The sequence below is a fragment of the Pollicipes pollicipes genome, unplaced genomic scaffold, assembly GCF_011947565.3.
Source record: "Pollicipes pollicipes isolate AB1234 unplaced genomic scaffold, Ppol_2.1 Scaffold_6052;HRSCAF=7182_pilon_pilon_pilon, whole genome shotgun sequence".
NCBI classification, from domain to species: Eukaryota; Metazoa; Arthropoda; class Thecostraca; order Pollicipedomorpha; family Pollicipedidae; genus Pollicipes; species Pollicipes pollicipes.
In genome coordinates this window covers 728,634-741,963 of record NW_023596805.1, presented here as the reverse complement: position 1 = coordinate 741,963, position 13,330 = coordinate 728,634, and the positions used below count along the sequence as shown (strand labels likewise).

The 13,330-nt window shown below is 49.4% G+C and overlaps 1 protein-coding gene and 1 long non-coding RNA gene across 2 annotated transcripts; one reads left to right on the top strand and one right to left on the bottom strand.

The window, feature by feature from the left end:
- Positions 1–770: 770 nt before the first annotated feature.
- LOC119104218 (uncharacterized) lies at positions 771–7,317 on the top strand. Its single transcript, XR_005094896.1, has 3 exons — positions 771–847; positions 3,103–3,252; positions 7,027–7,317. It is a non-coding gene; the product is annotated as an uncharacterized LOC119104218 (long non-coding RNA).
- A 3,877-nt stretch (positions 7,318–11,194) lies between these two features.
- LOC119104842 (uncharacterized) lies at positions 11,195–13,074 on the bottom strand. The gene has a single exon (XM_037228567.1). It carries the CDS (start codon positions 13,042–13,044, stop codon positions 11,785–11,787), a length of 1,260 nt encoding a protein of 419 aa, XP_037084462.1. The 5' UTR covers positions 13,045–13,074; the 3' UTR covers positions 11,195–11,784.
- Positions 13,075–13,330: the final 256 nt, after the last annotated feature.

The window sequence follows — 13,330 nt, the reverse complement described above, 5'->3', positions numbered from 1 at the left end:
CACTACTTCGCTCATGTGTTGGGTTCGAGTTTGCACCTCTCTTCGTCGCTTTTCTGAGGCACCAATAGCTCGTACATGATGCACTTCACTGCATGGCTCGTGTGGTGGGTACGAGTTTGCATGTCTCTCCGTCGCTCATCTGAGACACCAACAGCTCGCGCATGATGCGCTCCACTGCTTGGCTCGTGCGGTGGGTACGAGTTTGCATCTCTCTCCGTCGCTCATCTGACGGCTGCAGGTGCGCCGCCGCGGACGCCGCCTCCGCGGCGTGCACACGTTCACCGGTACCGGCTGGGGACGATGGGTATGGGGCTGGGGTTGGGGACGATGACCTGGGATGAACCGCACTGGTTGCCGGCCGGGTTTCACAGCGAGTGAACATGACATGACCGCAGGGGTCGCCACGAGCGCAGCCGGTACTGAGGTCGGCGCAACTCGGACCACACAAACTTTTGGGCAGGTTGGGGATTATTGTGCTTTGACCACATTGAATGGCACGCGAGCGGCAAAAAAAACCGGAACATGGTCACCCACAGGACAACTTAAGCTGCCTATGTATGCAGTCAGTCACGCTAACCGGATAGCGCCACACAAACCAGATACCAATGAGACAAACAACCAGCCACCGCCGGCGCGCAGGACTTCGGCAGAGTACGGACCACGCGGGCTGTTCGCCGCCGCTGCTGGGTTTCTGCAGCGGCGGCTGCAGCGCCCAAGGCGATGGCGCGCGGTAGAGCTTGCACAGTCCGGCCCGGCCGGGCGGCCCGGGACGGAAGGCAGGTTCTGCCCGGGCTGCGGCGGCTCCGGCGGGTGCGGAGAGAAGTGGGAGTGATCTGCTCGCGTACAGGTACGGCAGTAGCGGCAGGGGCCAGACGGCATGTGTGAGTGCGTATGGACGGTGGGTAGAAATATCCGATTCGGGTAGTGCTGGTGTGGGATTGAAATATCCGCGCTTCAATGCTGTTGAGCGTAAAGGTGATATGCATTAATTTTTTACTTTCAGTTTTCATTATGTGGCTTACAATGAGCTCTTTATTCTTACAACAATTCACACGTTTTTGAAAACGGGATTTCTAAAGTTGTAAATGCGTCTTCGTTATAATAATAAAAGCGCAAAGCGGTGTCCTCGGTGCTGCTTTCGTTATGACTGAAAAAAGCAAACTAAGTCTCATATTTTGTGCAATGAAAAGCCCGATGCGCATCTATCGCCTATATCATTAAGTTTTCCACGTATTTTGCCAATCGCAAAACTTTTAATCATTTCAGCCCATGCCGTGCGTATTAAATTAATGGCCATTGATGAACTTTGGGGTCCTTGAAGAGCGCCTGCCCTCAGTCGTTTACGTTGGCCGTGATGTGACGCGCAAACAATGCTAAAGAGGGTTATAAAAGCAATTTAAGCTTACCACAGCAAGGACGTGCCCTGTTGGAAGTATGGCCTTGGGCTACAACGAATGTGCGAGCCAAAATCAATCAAAATAAGCTAAATATTTTGGATATCCGCACCCTCTGACCACGAAAACTCCAAGTACCTTGGCATGACATGACATGACATGACACGTGAATGTGCGACATTGCGCCTGCGGAGATAGATTTCAGCTGAAACAACTTGCAAGTTATACGATGCAGTAGTGAAAAAGGATGGCTGCCCACTTGTGCCAACGGCTGTAAGATGTGATTGCATCACCCAACACACATTGGAGTATGCACTTATTCATGTACACAGCATGCACGTATGTATACCTTGTTTATGTTGTCACATCACAAACCATTGCTTTCACAATGAGTAACCGAAACATGTACATCACGTTTGTGCAGTTGCATCGTCGGTGTGACCGTATCTCATAGAGCCGAACATGTTTAACCTATTTTGTTTCCAAAGCTAAAGAGCTAAACTGAAAGCAGTTTTAAGCTATGTCAAAAATGTCGAATTGCTGCCTTGCCATCGAACTTGATGGCGAATCTGCTACCCTTGAGCAACGACATGCCGAATGCCTAGCACTGCTGTTTGTATACCCATCACTGCTGTTATATATCTAGCACTGCTGTTTGGCTAGATTTGACTGAGCTAGTTTCGGAATGAATCGGTCGATTCTGAACTGGATGCTACGACATTGCATAATGGGACTGGGGAAGTTTTCTTGACAGGAGCCGATGGTGGTGGCAATACACAGACAAAATATGCCCCAAATTAAGGTCACGATGCGGTATGTACCTAATGACCGACTATTGAGATATGCTGTGGCATGTATCTGTTGACATCATGTATCTGTTGACATCATGTATCTGCTGACATCATGTATCTGTTGACATCATGTATCTGTTGACATCATGTATCTGTTGACATCATGTGTCTGTTGACATCATGTATCTGCTGACATCATGCAACCGACCCGCGGTTGCATGAGGAAATCTAAAAAACACGCGATATATGCAATAATTTCTGACGATGCACTTCTAAAAGCGATAATAAAGACTCGGACATGTTGTAAGACATACTCCAAGACATGTTCCGGACATGTTGTAAGACAATTCCATCGTCTTTTTTAGGCCGGCGGATTTCAGCGTTGATTCGTGCTGGCGCTGCTTATCAAAAGAAGTTTACGGTTCCGGTTAATTAAGCGATTACTCTTTTGCGTGGTATCGGTCATGTTTGTCTGTACTAAAACGTCATACCTGGCAAAAGGCCCCCGACGCTGCCAGTGCTGGTTGTGACCAAAGTAACCAGTTTTGTCAGCATAGAGCAGATGATGCCGGTAATTGTCGCCTCGGACGGCATGCTGGCAAGTATCAGGGGGATCACGACATCGGATAAGGTGAACACTGAAATGCCGCTCTTTGCACACATGCCTCAATCATCCCTCAATCAAACAGCCTGACACAACTCAGCACGTGATCACTCACTGAAAAACTCCGTAAGGACGCATCCAACAAGTTAAAACAGCCCACGCAAGTTCTCTGTTTCCATGTGATGACTTCGACTTGGGGCGGCGCCATGGTCTGTGTCACCATGGTCTGTGTCACCATGGTCTGTGTCACCATGGTCTGTGTCACCATGTTCTGTGTCACCATGGTCTGTGTCACATGCATGGCTGGTTTCAGGTCAAGAATGATATCATCAAGCTCAGATGGCCAGCCGGAGCACTCGAAGAAGAATTTCAGCCCAACGAGGCATTGGAACATTGCCAAGATCATCCTGCTCATCAGCATGGGCATGTGTCTCATGTTGGTCGTCGAGAACATGCGACTCCGGTAAGTTGCCGCGCTTCGCTGGCACTATAGGCCATCGATATCGTCGTCCACGATGAGTGTGATAAGTATCATTCACGCGTGATAAGTATCATCCACGATTAGTTTGACGCTTTTGTCAGCTTGCCTGCTTCTTGCGGTATTCCGCTTTTTTGGACTTTCCCGAACCTTCTCCACCCATTGTTGCACAGCGCCTGAGGCGCATTCGTTAAGGTGGGACCGAGCCAAGTGATGACAAACTTAGCTGATATCCATGTAAAGAATACCCCGAAAAGCAAATAAAACACTCGTCCTTGGAAAACCGTACGCATATCAATGCATTGAAATATCCCACCCGCATGAGTCAAGCGAGAAAAAGTTAATTGTTGACATTGGCATACATATTTATGAGCGACATGATTAACAAACTGATTGGATTTCGGACCATCAGTGCTTGCCAGCTTTAAACGGTGCCGTGAATTGCTTTGGCATAAGCTAACTTTTTGCTGACTGCGAGGAAATTTGTGACATTGCCAATATTTTGCATGGCCGGTCCCAATATGCTGGAACACATGTCTGTATAGATCTGCCCGCCCGATGTGTTTGGGCCTAGGTAACATCATGTTGTATTTGAGGCCGGCTACAGAAAACGTGACGTTGACCGTCTAGCGATTCAATGCTTGCGCGCTTATCGACCGGACAGTGCTGGAGCCGCTTGATTATGTTGAGAAGGTACGGTCATCTATAAGGTTTAGTTAGTTTTGTCGCCGTTTTAACCGGTCTCCAAAGATTATTAGAAATCACCAAAATGGCCACTTCTACCAGATAAAGTGAATCAAAACCAAAATGAACACTTTACACCGATCGGATTATCATTAGATTATCATAGGATTATCACCGATCATTAGTATGGACGTCTTCACCACCGGTTTAATTAAGTCGCTAACAACAATGCTTACTTAAGTCACCAAATACAAGAAGGAAATGTCTAGAAAGAATAGTTTCCACCAGACAGTCTGAGGTTCCACCAAATAGGTGAAAAAACACCGATGCATAGCAGGAAATCAAGAATTTGTACCAGAATCTAGGAATTCGGCCGACCAGCAAAAGACAACCATATTTTTAACCAAACTGGCATCAACTTGGGGATGTTTTGGAACGCGGACGCCATTATTCACCCTGGAGTTTTGTTGTGAGAGCGAGTCGCTGACCAGCATTGAGTTTCGTACATACCTACACATCCAGGGGCATATCTAGCTGATCGGGGGGGGGGGGGGGGGTGGGAGGACAGGGGGAATATCCTCCTGCTAGGCCCTGAGCGACTTCGGGACCATCGGTAGAAACTATTAAGGGCCCGATATAGGGCCCGAAGGACTGGCTGGGGGACGACCCCGGGGCAAAGGCCTGGCATTCAAGAGTCAGCCAAAGAGACTCGTCGCGCCTGTGGGGGTCCCCGAACGACAAGGGCGTCTATGTAGGTCCGAGACCACCAACGCTGAGCAGTCGGCTTCGAGTCGGTTTGGACCATGGGGTCCTATTTACGAAACAGAGACAAGGCCAGTGTCCGCAATTACTACTGAAGGCCTCCTGCGTGCGCCGAGGCCACTGAAACAAGGTGGCTCCATCCAGGCACAGAGTGTTTAACAGTGGAGCCTGTGTCGGCAAGGGCCTCTAGCCGACCAGAGGCACATTTTGCTGAAAGAGAACAAGACGGGAACCTGAATGTCAGAGAGCTATTTGCGTTGGTCGAGCTCCTCGTTGCCTGACACGGAATGGAAATACAAGAAACTTCGATGAAATGGTCCACAATAACATAATAGAAGGGTCCGGCCAGCCACGGACTCTATGACCAAACAAGGGCTCTTCAGGGTCCCTAAATTTAGGTAATTTTTGTGATTGTTGCCTTACCCATGTCCTTTTCCTTGTCCTTGCCCTTGCCCTTGACCTCGTCCGTGCCCTTGTCAATGTCCCGCCATCCAAAATCGGTGGTTTTAGCCCTGATGTGTGGTCGGTTTACTGTTTTAGCCCTGATGTGTGGTCGGTTTACTGTTTTAGCCCTGATGTGTGGCCAGTTTACTATACCACATTTTAACTGGCACCAATGGCGATGACTCAACCTTCTGGTGATAAACTGGCAGCCACGGCTTGCTACCTCAGTTGGTGATCAGGGTGTGTATTTTGTTGATGGAAGTGGCCATTCTGGTTGTCCAATCAATTTTGTCCCGCTAGCTTGATGTCCCTGCCTGCTCTGGCTGCGGAGATATAAATATCCGTCCCCCAAATAAGCCAGAAAACGGGCGGAGGCATGATTTGTGCACGATTGCGGAACACAAGGGATAGTCTGCACAGATCTGTCCACGGTCTTGGTGGAACAATTGTCCATTTTGTGCCTTCACTAATCTTGCTTGTTCTCGTGTCCTTGCCTGGTATTTGACGTTTGGCTCTGTTTCCGTCCATCTCCTTCAGCTTTGTTCGCGGTTGAAAAGTGCTGCAATTCCCATGCTAGCCGAATGGGGACACGGTATGATAGTATTGCACGGAAGTAGCTTGACGATATTACCATGCCATATCCATGATTATTTTTCTTGTCGCTGAAATTGTCTGATAACGACCAGCGGCTGCAGAGACTGCAAGCTGTAGAAGCTACAAATGTACAAATAAAGCTACAAAATGTTAAAACGACGCCAAAAGTGTACAAAATAAAGCTATAAAAGTACAAAACGGAGCACCAAAATGAAGCAAAATATTCTACAATAGCTACAAAGGTTACAAAACACAAAATGTCTGGGTGATTCATGTTAAAACTCGTTCTGTGCGCGATCTCGGTCGTGACAATGGTTTCGTCTTTATCAAAGCAAATGATAACCGTAAAAGAATACATGAAACAATCCCGAACAGCTAACCAAAAGCTCACAAAGTATCCCATATGCATAGATATTGGGTTACTATCTGTAAAACCAGCGTTGTCATGGCAATGACTGCGCCCATTGCGCCCTTCCCCACTGTGCTAAAACCATGACGCAACAAATTTTTACGTAAGTTGCTCAGTGCATTAGCGAGGAACATTATTCACATAGATAAGACAGTAGTATTGGCCTCATTCCTCGCATAAAAACCAGGAGAATGGAGATATAGTTGGGTTGCCATTTCAGCAACATGCCTTTATTAAAACAAGAGCGGAAGTCATAGACTTCAGCTATTTTAGTCATAGACTTCCGCTATTCCGCCGGGAGTCATAGACTTCCGCTATTATAGTCATACACTTTCGCTAATCCGCCGGAAGTTATAGACTTCCTCTATCGTTACGATAAAGGCATGTTTCCGAAATATCAACCCAACTATATCTCCATTCTCTTGGGTTTTTGTCCGAGGAATGAGGCTAATACTACTGTGTTATCTATGTAAAGAATTTTAAATGCATTTTCTGGGACACTGGCGTATTTAATACGACTAAGGCATAAAGAGGAACGAACACGTTTGCAGAATTATGTTGGATGCATTCGCAACATTTTGTGCCACTGCTCTTCTACACATGCCATTTTTTGCTTCCAGTTGTGCAGTTTATTATTCAGTTTGGATATCTTAGCTTTCCAGCTTGAACTCCAACCTCCTGCGAACGTTTGAAGTAATTGCGACAAAATCGGTGAGAAAACGTTTCATGGCATATTTTCTAGAGAGGTTACGCAATTTTTAAGTGCACAGCCTCCCTCGTCGCAACTCATTTGCAAAACTATGTCCCTGTTTGGTTCCCATATTACCAATGCAGATAATGTCATATGTCCACATCCGTTTTTGCAGTTCGGTGGTAGACATGTCAATACAAGAGGCAGACAAGATAGATCTGCGGTCTGAAGTCCATCAAAACGGCCAGAAGGAGAAAGCTTTCAAGCACGTCACACCTCAAACCAACACCCAGACCGGGAGCAAGGAGGAAGTGCCTGGTCTTCACGCTTCCGAAGGCCAACCGCTCGTCCAGGGAAAGGAGAATGCCTCCAAGCCCACATCGCCAAATGGACGTTCCGACACCCAGGAAGAGGACGAAACCCATAGAAAATCGGCGTTAGTATCCCATGATCAGCAGGAGCGTGACAGAGCTGAGAAGAACTACGCTCGGCTGCATTCTCTACTAACCACAATAGACCGGGACCATCGGTGCCGGCGGCTGGCTCTGGTCGGCGGCAGGTGCTTGTTCTGCAAGTCCATGCACAGCTACCAGTTGGGAATGCGAGACGGCGCCAAGCCAGTCTGCTACGACCTGCTGCGGCCCAACTGTTCCGTGCTGTCGTTCGGCATCAGCTTCGACTTCAGCTTCGACGTCGGCATGGAGGACCTGGACTGCACCGTCCACGCCTTTGACCCCACCATGGGCTTCACCGGCTTCCGGACGTCGGAGAGCATCCACTTCCACGGCGTCGGGATCGGGGCGCAGGACGACTTCGGCGCCCGCTTCCCAGTCGCCAGCCTGGCCACCATCATTCAGCTGATCCCGTTGCAGCAGGAAATCATCGACTACGTGAAGCTGGACATAGAGTGCAACGAGTGGGACGTGCTGCAGCAGCAGCTGACCTCCTCCGGGGACCTGCTGCGCGTGCGGCAGCTCACAATCGAGTTTCACCTGTGGCAGTGGAAGCCGCAGCTGGACACTGAGGAGGGTTTGGCCCCCGAAGCTAGCAATGTGACGGTGACGGCGGAGAACGCCGCCCGATTCGTGACCGTACTGACCTCGCTGTGGGAAGCAGGCTTCAAGCTGGTGTACTCCGCACCGTACGGTCGGTGTTTTAGCTACAGCACAGGGTGTTTACCGTTTTTATTCGAGACTCTCTGGATAAATGCAAACATCAGCTAGTTTTGCCAGGATCATTTTCAAATGGCATGCACAGCACACTTGTGGTGAATTAATTGCTGAACCGCGCATATTTTTCCAACTTTTGATTCTCGAGTGGATTACTGAAGGTGATCATGTGGTTCATGATCATGAATCATGTGGTTCGAAGAAAGATTTGGGTATATATTCCGGACTGTATGGAGCTTCACCTGACATGATATTGGCGCTTACTCTTAGCTTACATTATGTCATGTTCCTGATGTTGAACATGGCCTTTCTTTTGAAGCCTTTCAAGTCTAGAGGATCATCGTTAATGGTGCTATATATGTGCTTTCATTGTTTTTTCAGGTGAAAAATTCATTCCTTGTATTTCAGGCTTTGACCCAAAATACAAGAAATGACGAGTTTATCTAACTCTGCTTTTTCTTTCGATCAGACCATTACATTCCAGAGATAAACACGAAGTCAACGCTAAACACCCGGGATCGCAGAGGGTGGAAATCGGGCAGCATCGGAAGTCACCGAAAATAAGGTCAGTGTGGCAGACCTGGGGTCGGTGAGGGGACAGTGGCCTGAAATCGCTTCCCACTTGGGTGAAGCGCTCATGTTATTTCCTACAGGGAGATGAAAAAAATATATATAATTGCTGACGTTTAACGCCACACGAATGGGCTGGAACATGCAACTAATTTTTCTGCATTCATTCCTCTTTTCAGGTCCCGGTTGTTGTCCTGCTGGTTTAGTATCCTGTCCAAGTGCAAAAATTGTCTTATTCAAGACTTCCTCACCATTCACTGTCCGTTAAGAACTATCTTTGCATATTTTCCAATTTATTCGCGAATCACATTATCACACGAAGACACTGCAATGTTTGCATAATGTGGTGATTACTCAGGATAGTTAGCCGGGTTTGTTTGATTTCAGTCGGCAGAAAAACATCTGAGGCGCCGAGTGATCTTTAGGAACTTGCCTCAGCCCAGCTGCAAAGCGTTCACAATATATCGACAAAACCGCGTTGCCACGATCATAACACAGCAGACGCTGAAGGCGACAATTTTTACAGCAAACACAGGGGTTTTACAGCAAACGTGGATTTGGAGGGAACTAGACCTGCCAGCAAGTTTTTCTTTTCAAAATACGTAAAACAAACAAGATGCCCCCTCCAATGGGTGCTTTCATCCCTCCTCCCCCCATAGATCCTGAACTCATGACATGTGTCGACTTTTGCGTATCATCTTTGCCAATACACTTCCGCAACGGATGCACCGCAATGTAACACTCGCCTCTCATTTGGCCCGTGTTGAGACCAAAGCTGCCGAATGACTGCGTTTCGGTAAACTTAGCAAAAAATATGACACCACAGGAGTCGGAAACGTGCCAAAACCTCTCGCACACTTACCCTTCTAATTATTTTTTGCGGGCTTCATCCCATCAATGATTAAGCAGCGATGCAGGGGCACTAAGCGAGCGTTCAGTGTCAGCAGGTTATTGTCGCCATTATTCGCCATTATTGACGCCAGCGATCTATCAATATCTGGGTTGGTTTAGCGCGTTGGTGGGACTGTGCTACCGGTTTCGAGCATTTCAGTCATTGCCTGGCGCACAGCAATGCACTTTGGGCAGAACTGAAAACCATATCATAACTCACCCTGCTTCGCCGTTTTTAATAACACGGACTGATGGGGATGTAGCCCTTGCCGGTTTCAAAGCAAGAAATATAGAGCCTCGCGAAAAATACGGCGAATTGGTATATACGAGATTGCGCATTGGTGGCAAGTCTTCCGTGGCTAGGCTAAAATTAGCCCAACAGGCCAGGTCAAAGGTCAAATTGTTGTGGTTACAACTATTTTCGGCTTTACATGCTCATATGTACAGGACCATGCTTTCAGGAGACACAAAACTTCAATAAGCGTATTCGTTATCTAATACGTTTACAATCGCATGCAATTATATATGTTTTGAGCGCACGTATATCAGGCAGGGCTCCGTCGATGCGACAGTGTCAGCCGCCGCCCAAGTCCGTGGAACCGTCGGTTGCCTACCTCTGCTCGCACCGGCAGTGGTTCACTGTGCAGTGTCCTAAAAAAAGCATCGCAGCTCAGAAACCAGAGTGGTAAGGGACCCGTGTTTGTGAAACCGCGCAAGAAATATGTTAAGGGCTCACGAAAACTTATACGCGATTAGACAATTTAACGAAAACCTACACCCAGAATAAACCTTAGGCAGAGGAATGGAGGCTCATAAGCCCTCCTATGAGAGCGGATGCTTACATTTTAGACAATAAAACGATCACAAAAAACGCTACGCTAAAACGAGTGCCTCTGACAAGCATAGACGTGGATTCTCCGGATAGCCATGTTGTGGACACATATTTCACACATTGCCCGCCGAAAATGATATTTTCGGTCATGTTTTACCCCTCAGAATCCAACTGACTCCTCCAATTCTGATTCCCCCATCCCAGATACGTGGCTGCTCACATACCAAATACAAGACTACACCAGGCGCCTGAGGCCACACAAACCGATATGAAAAGCGTTACCCATGGCCACAGTGGTTATCCAACATCTATTGCAAGGTTATCCTTAGTTTGGCATCAACGTACGCACACGTTAAAGACAGCTATGGCATTCACAAACCTTTCCGGATTCTGTCACAGGCTATCAAGTCGCGACGAGAAGCACCAACGCAGCAACGTGAATAACCATTGGGCCCATATCTAGATGCCACCTCCCTGTGCTGCCGGTTAGGTATTAGACCATGGGTCTAAGTGAATAAAGTAAAAACTGGTATGGACTTGTGCTCACCCAACCACCCCCATGACCAATCACAGTAGTTGTGCTATGGGCTGATGAAGTTTGTTAAGCAACGATTCCATCGGTATCAGCAGATTCGGATTCCAAAATGGAGATGTCGAAATCGTGCAACGCTTGACATGAGGGCCAACAAATCACTGATCCTTGAACGGTAAGCAAATAATAACTTGGGTTCGAAATGTCGCGAAAGCATGCCGCAGGCTCAACGTAAATTCCTAGACGATATTCACCGCAGCTCAGCGATTGCGTCTTCGTCACGTGGTGTGGATCAGTCCACATTTCAGCCCTTCTTCTAACATGGATGTCTCTCCCCACAAACAGGTCATCGTATTCTGATATGTATTTACACATTCGCAAGTGGTGGCCAATAAACATCACTCAGACGCGAAACCGATGTGAGCAGCATCACCATCATTATTCGACGTGCATCACAACGATAGAAGCCGACGCAACATTCTGGATTGAAGGTAAGACGTCAGCACATTTCTGCCGTCCAAAGGTAAAACCCCATATGTTAATTTCTGGCCATGTTGGTTTTTATGTCACCTGATCCTGGTACTCCTGTTGGATGCGGCTATTTACACAATCAGTTGATATTTTTACAAGCTTTTAGCACTTTCTTTCAGCTAAGAGTTTGTGAGAATTTCAACTATTGGTTTGAGCATCCGCATGAGAAGACGAATAAAATGACATTAAAAACACAAATGGCCAGAAATAAACATATAACGATTTACCTTAGAACGAAATATTTGTAATGCAGAAGTGTAATCAAAATGCCATGCATCATCAACGGGCCGCCGCCAACGCATGACAAAATAAGGCGTTAACTTTGCTACAAAGACATAACCTGCGTACAGAAAATGCCTCTCGAACGCAATTCGTAAGTCTTAAAAGTCGCTGATGTCACCATTGCCATCACGCGCCGGGGGCAGAGCCCTTCAGCGCATGCGCCGTTGCAACCGGAGCCTCGACCACCAGCTGACCGCCGCGCGTGAGGCGGGAGGTCACGGCGTCAGGGTCGGCACCAGGGGGAAGTGCAGCCCTGCGCATGAAGCGGACCATCGTGCTCCCATCCTCCGCTCGCGTTTCGCGGACAGCCTCCACCGTCAGCACGCTGTCCCTGACGGTGACGCGGACCTCCTGCGGCAGGAAGTCCCGTACGTCCAGGGTCAGCCGGAACGTGTCCTCCAGGCGCCGCCCTGGCACGTCCGCAGCGCTCTGATGCCGCGCCGCAATATCGTCGGCTTTCTGGCGCCGTTCCGCGACGTCTCCAGCTTCCTCTGCGTCATCCTCTTTCAGGACCACGACCTCGCTGTCTTCTGACTCGGAAGTCGTGGAGGCGGTGCCTTCCGGCTCAGGCGCCGGGTGGTCGGCAGCGGCTTCGTCTTCGGCTTCACAATCATCAGTGGCATCAGCCACGTTTCCGGCATCCGGTTGGTGATCTTCAGTCGGAGCAGCTTGCGTTGTACTTGCATCCTGTGCAGGATGATATGCGGCCACCTGCTCGGCGGCATCTTCTACCTCTGGCGATGCAGCACGGTCTACAGCGCCCCGCTCGCACTCGTGAATGCCTTCTTTTTCAGAGCACTCGCTCGAAGCAGCGGCATCAGCATCCACTGCCGCTTCCGCGTCTCTCTCTTCGGACCGAGCGGCTGGAACTTCAATCTGCTTATCTTCCACGACGCATGAGTCCAGATCGTCGTACGTCACCTTCACCGTCTTCGCCTCCAGTGCCAGCGGATCGACCGCCGGCGCCTCCAGCACCAACTGACCTGACCGGCTGAGTCTCCAGGTCAGGTCGTCGGCCCGCACGCTTTCTGGCAGCGTCACCTTCCGCACCATCTTGCTGGATACGAAGCTGCCAGCTGAGCGCTCCTTGTGACGAGCACGCACCGTCACCACCCTGCCCGACCGCCGAACGTTTACCTCCTCCGGCCGGTACCCAGCGGCGTCGACCACCAGCCGGAAACCCCTCGCTTCCGGCCGCTGTTTTTCCTCGTGGCGGCAGAGTCGCTTCGTTGCCGTCGGCTCCAGCGCCTGGCGGAGATGCCGCTTCAGCGCCCGATGCGGCCCGTGGACGCGCGGGCTCCAGGTGCAGCCCTCGGACCCCGCCAGCCCAGACCACGGGTCCCAGTGCCGCATTCGGCGAGGCTCGAAAAACAGCAATGTCGCCATGTTCGTCGTGGGCGTGCACTAGCCGCTTGCGCGCGAGCGGCACCCAGCCGATATTGGAGTGATTGTGATGAGGCGGAGTGCTGCCGCGCTGTTTTATGTTGGGAGACACTGATCGAGAACGGACGCGAACGCTCCCGTCGCCGGGCCGCTTGCGCGATTTCCCCGGCGCGCTCGAGAACCGTCGGGAATCCAGATGACCAATGAGAATCAGGTATGTTTATGACGTCATAGAGTTGCCCAATAACACGGGATTTAGCTATGTGACGTCATACATACTGGAGCATAC

Coding starts and splice junctions, on each gene's coding strand:
- LOC119104842 (XM_037228567.1), bottom strand. CDS start 13,044: ATGGCGACATTGCTGTTTTTCGAGCCTCGCCGAATGCGGCACTGGGAC.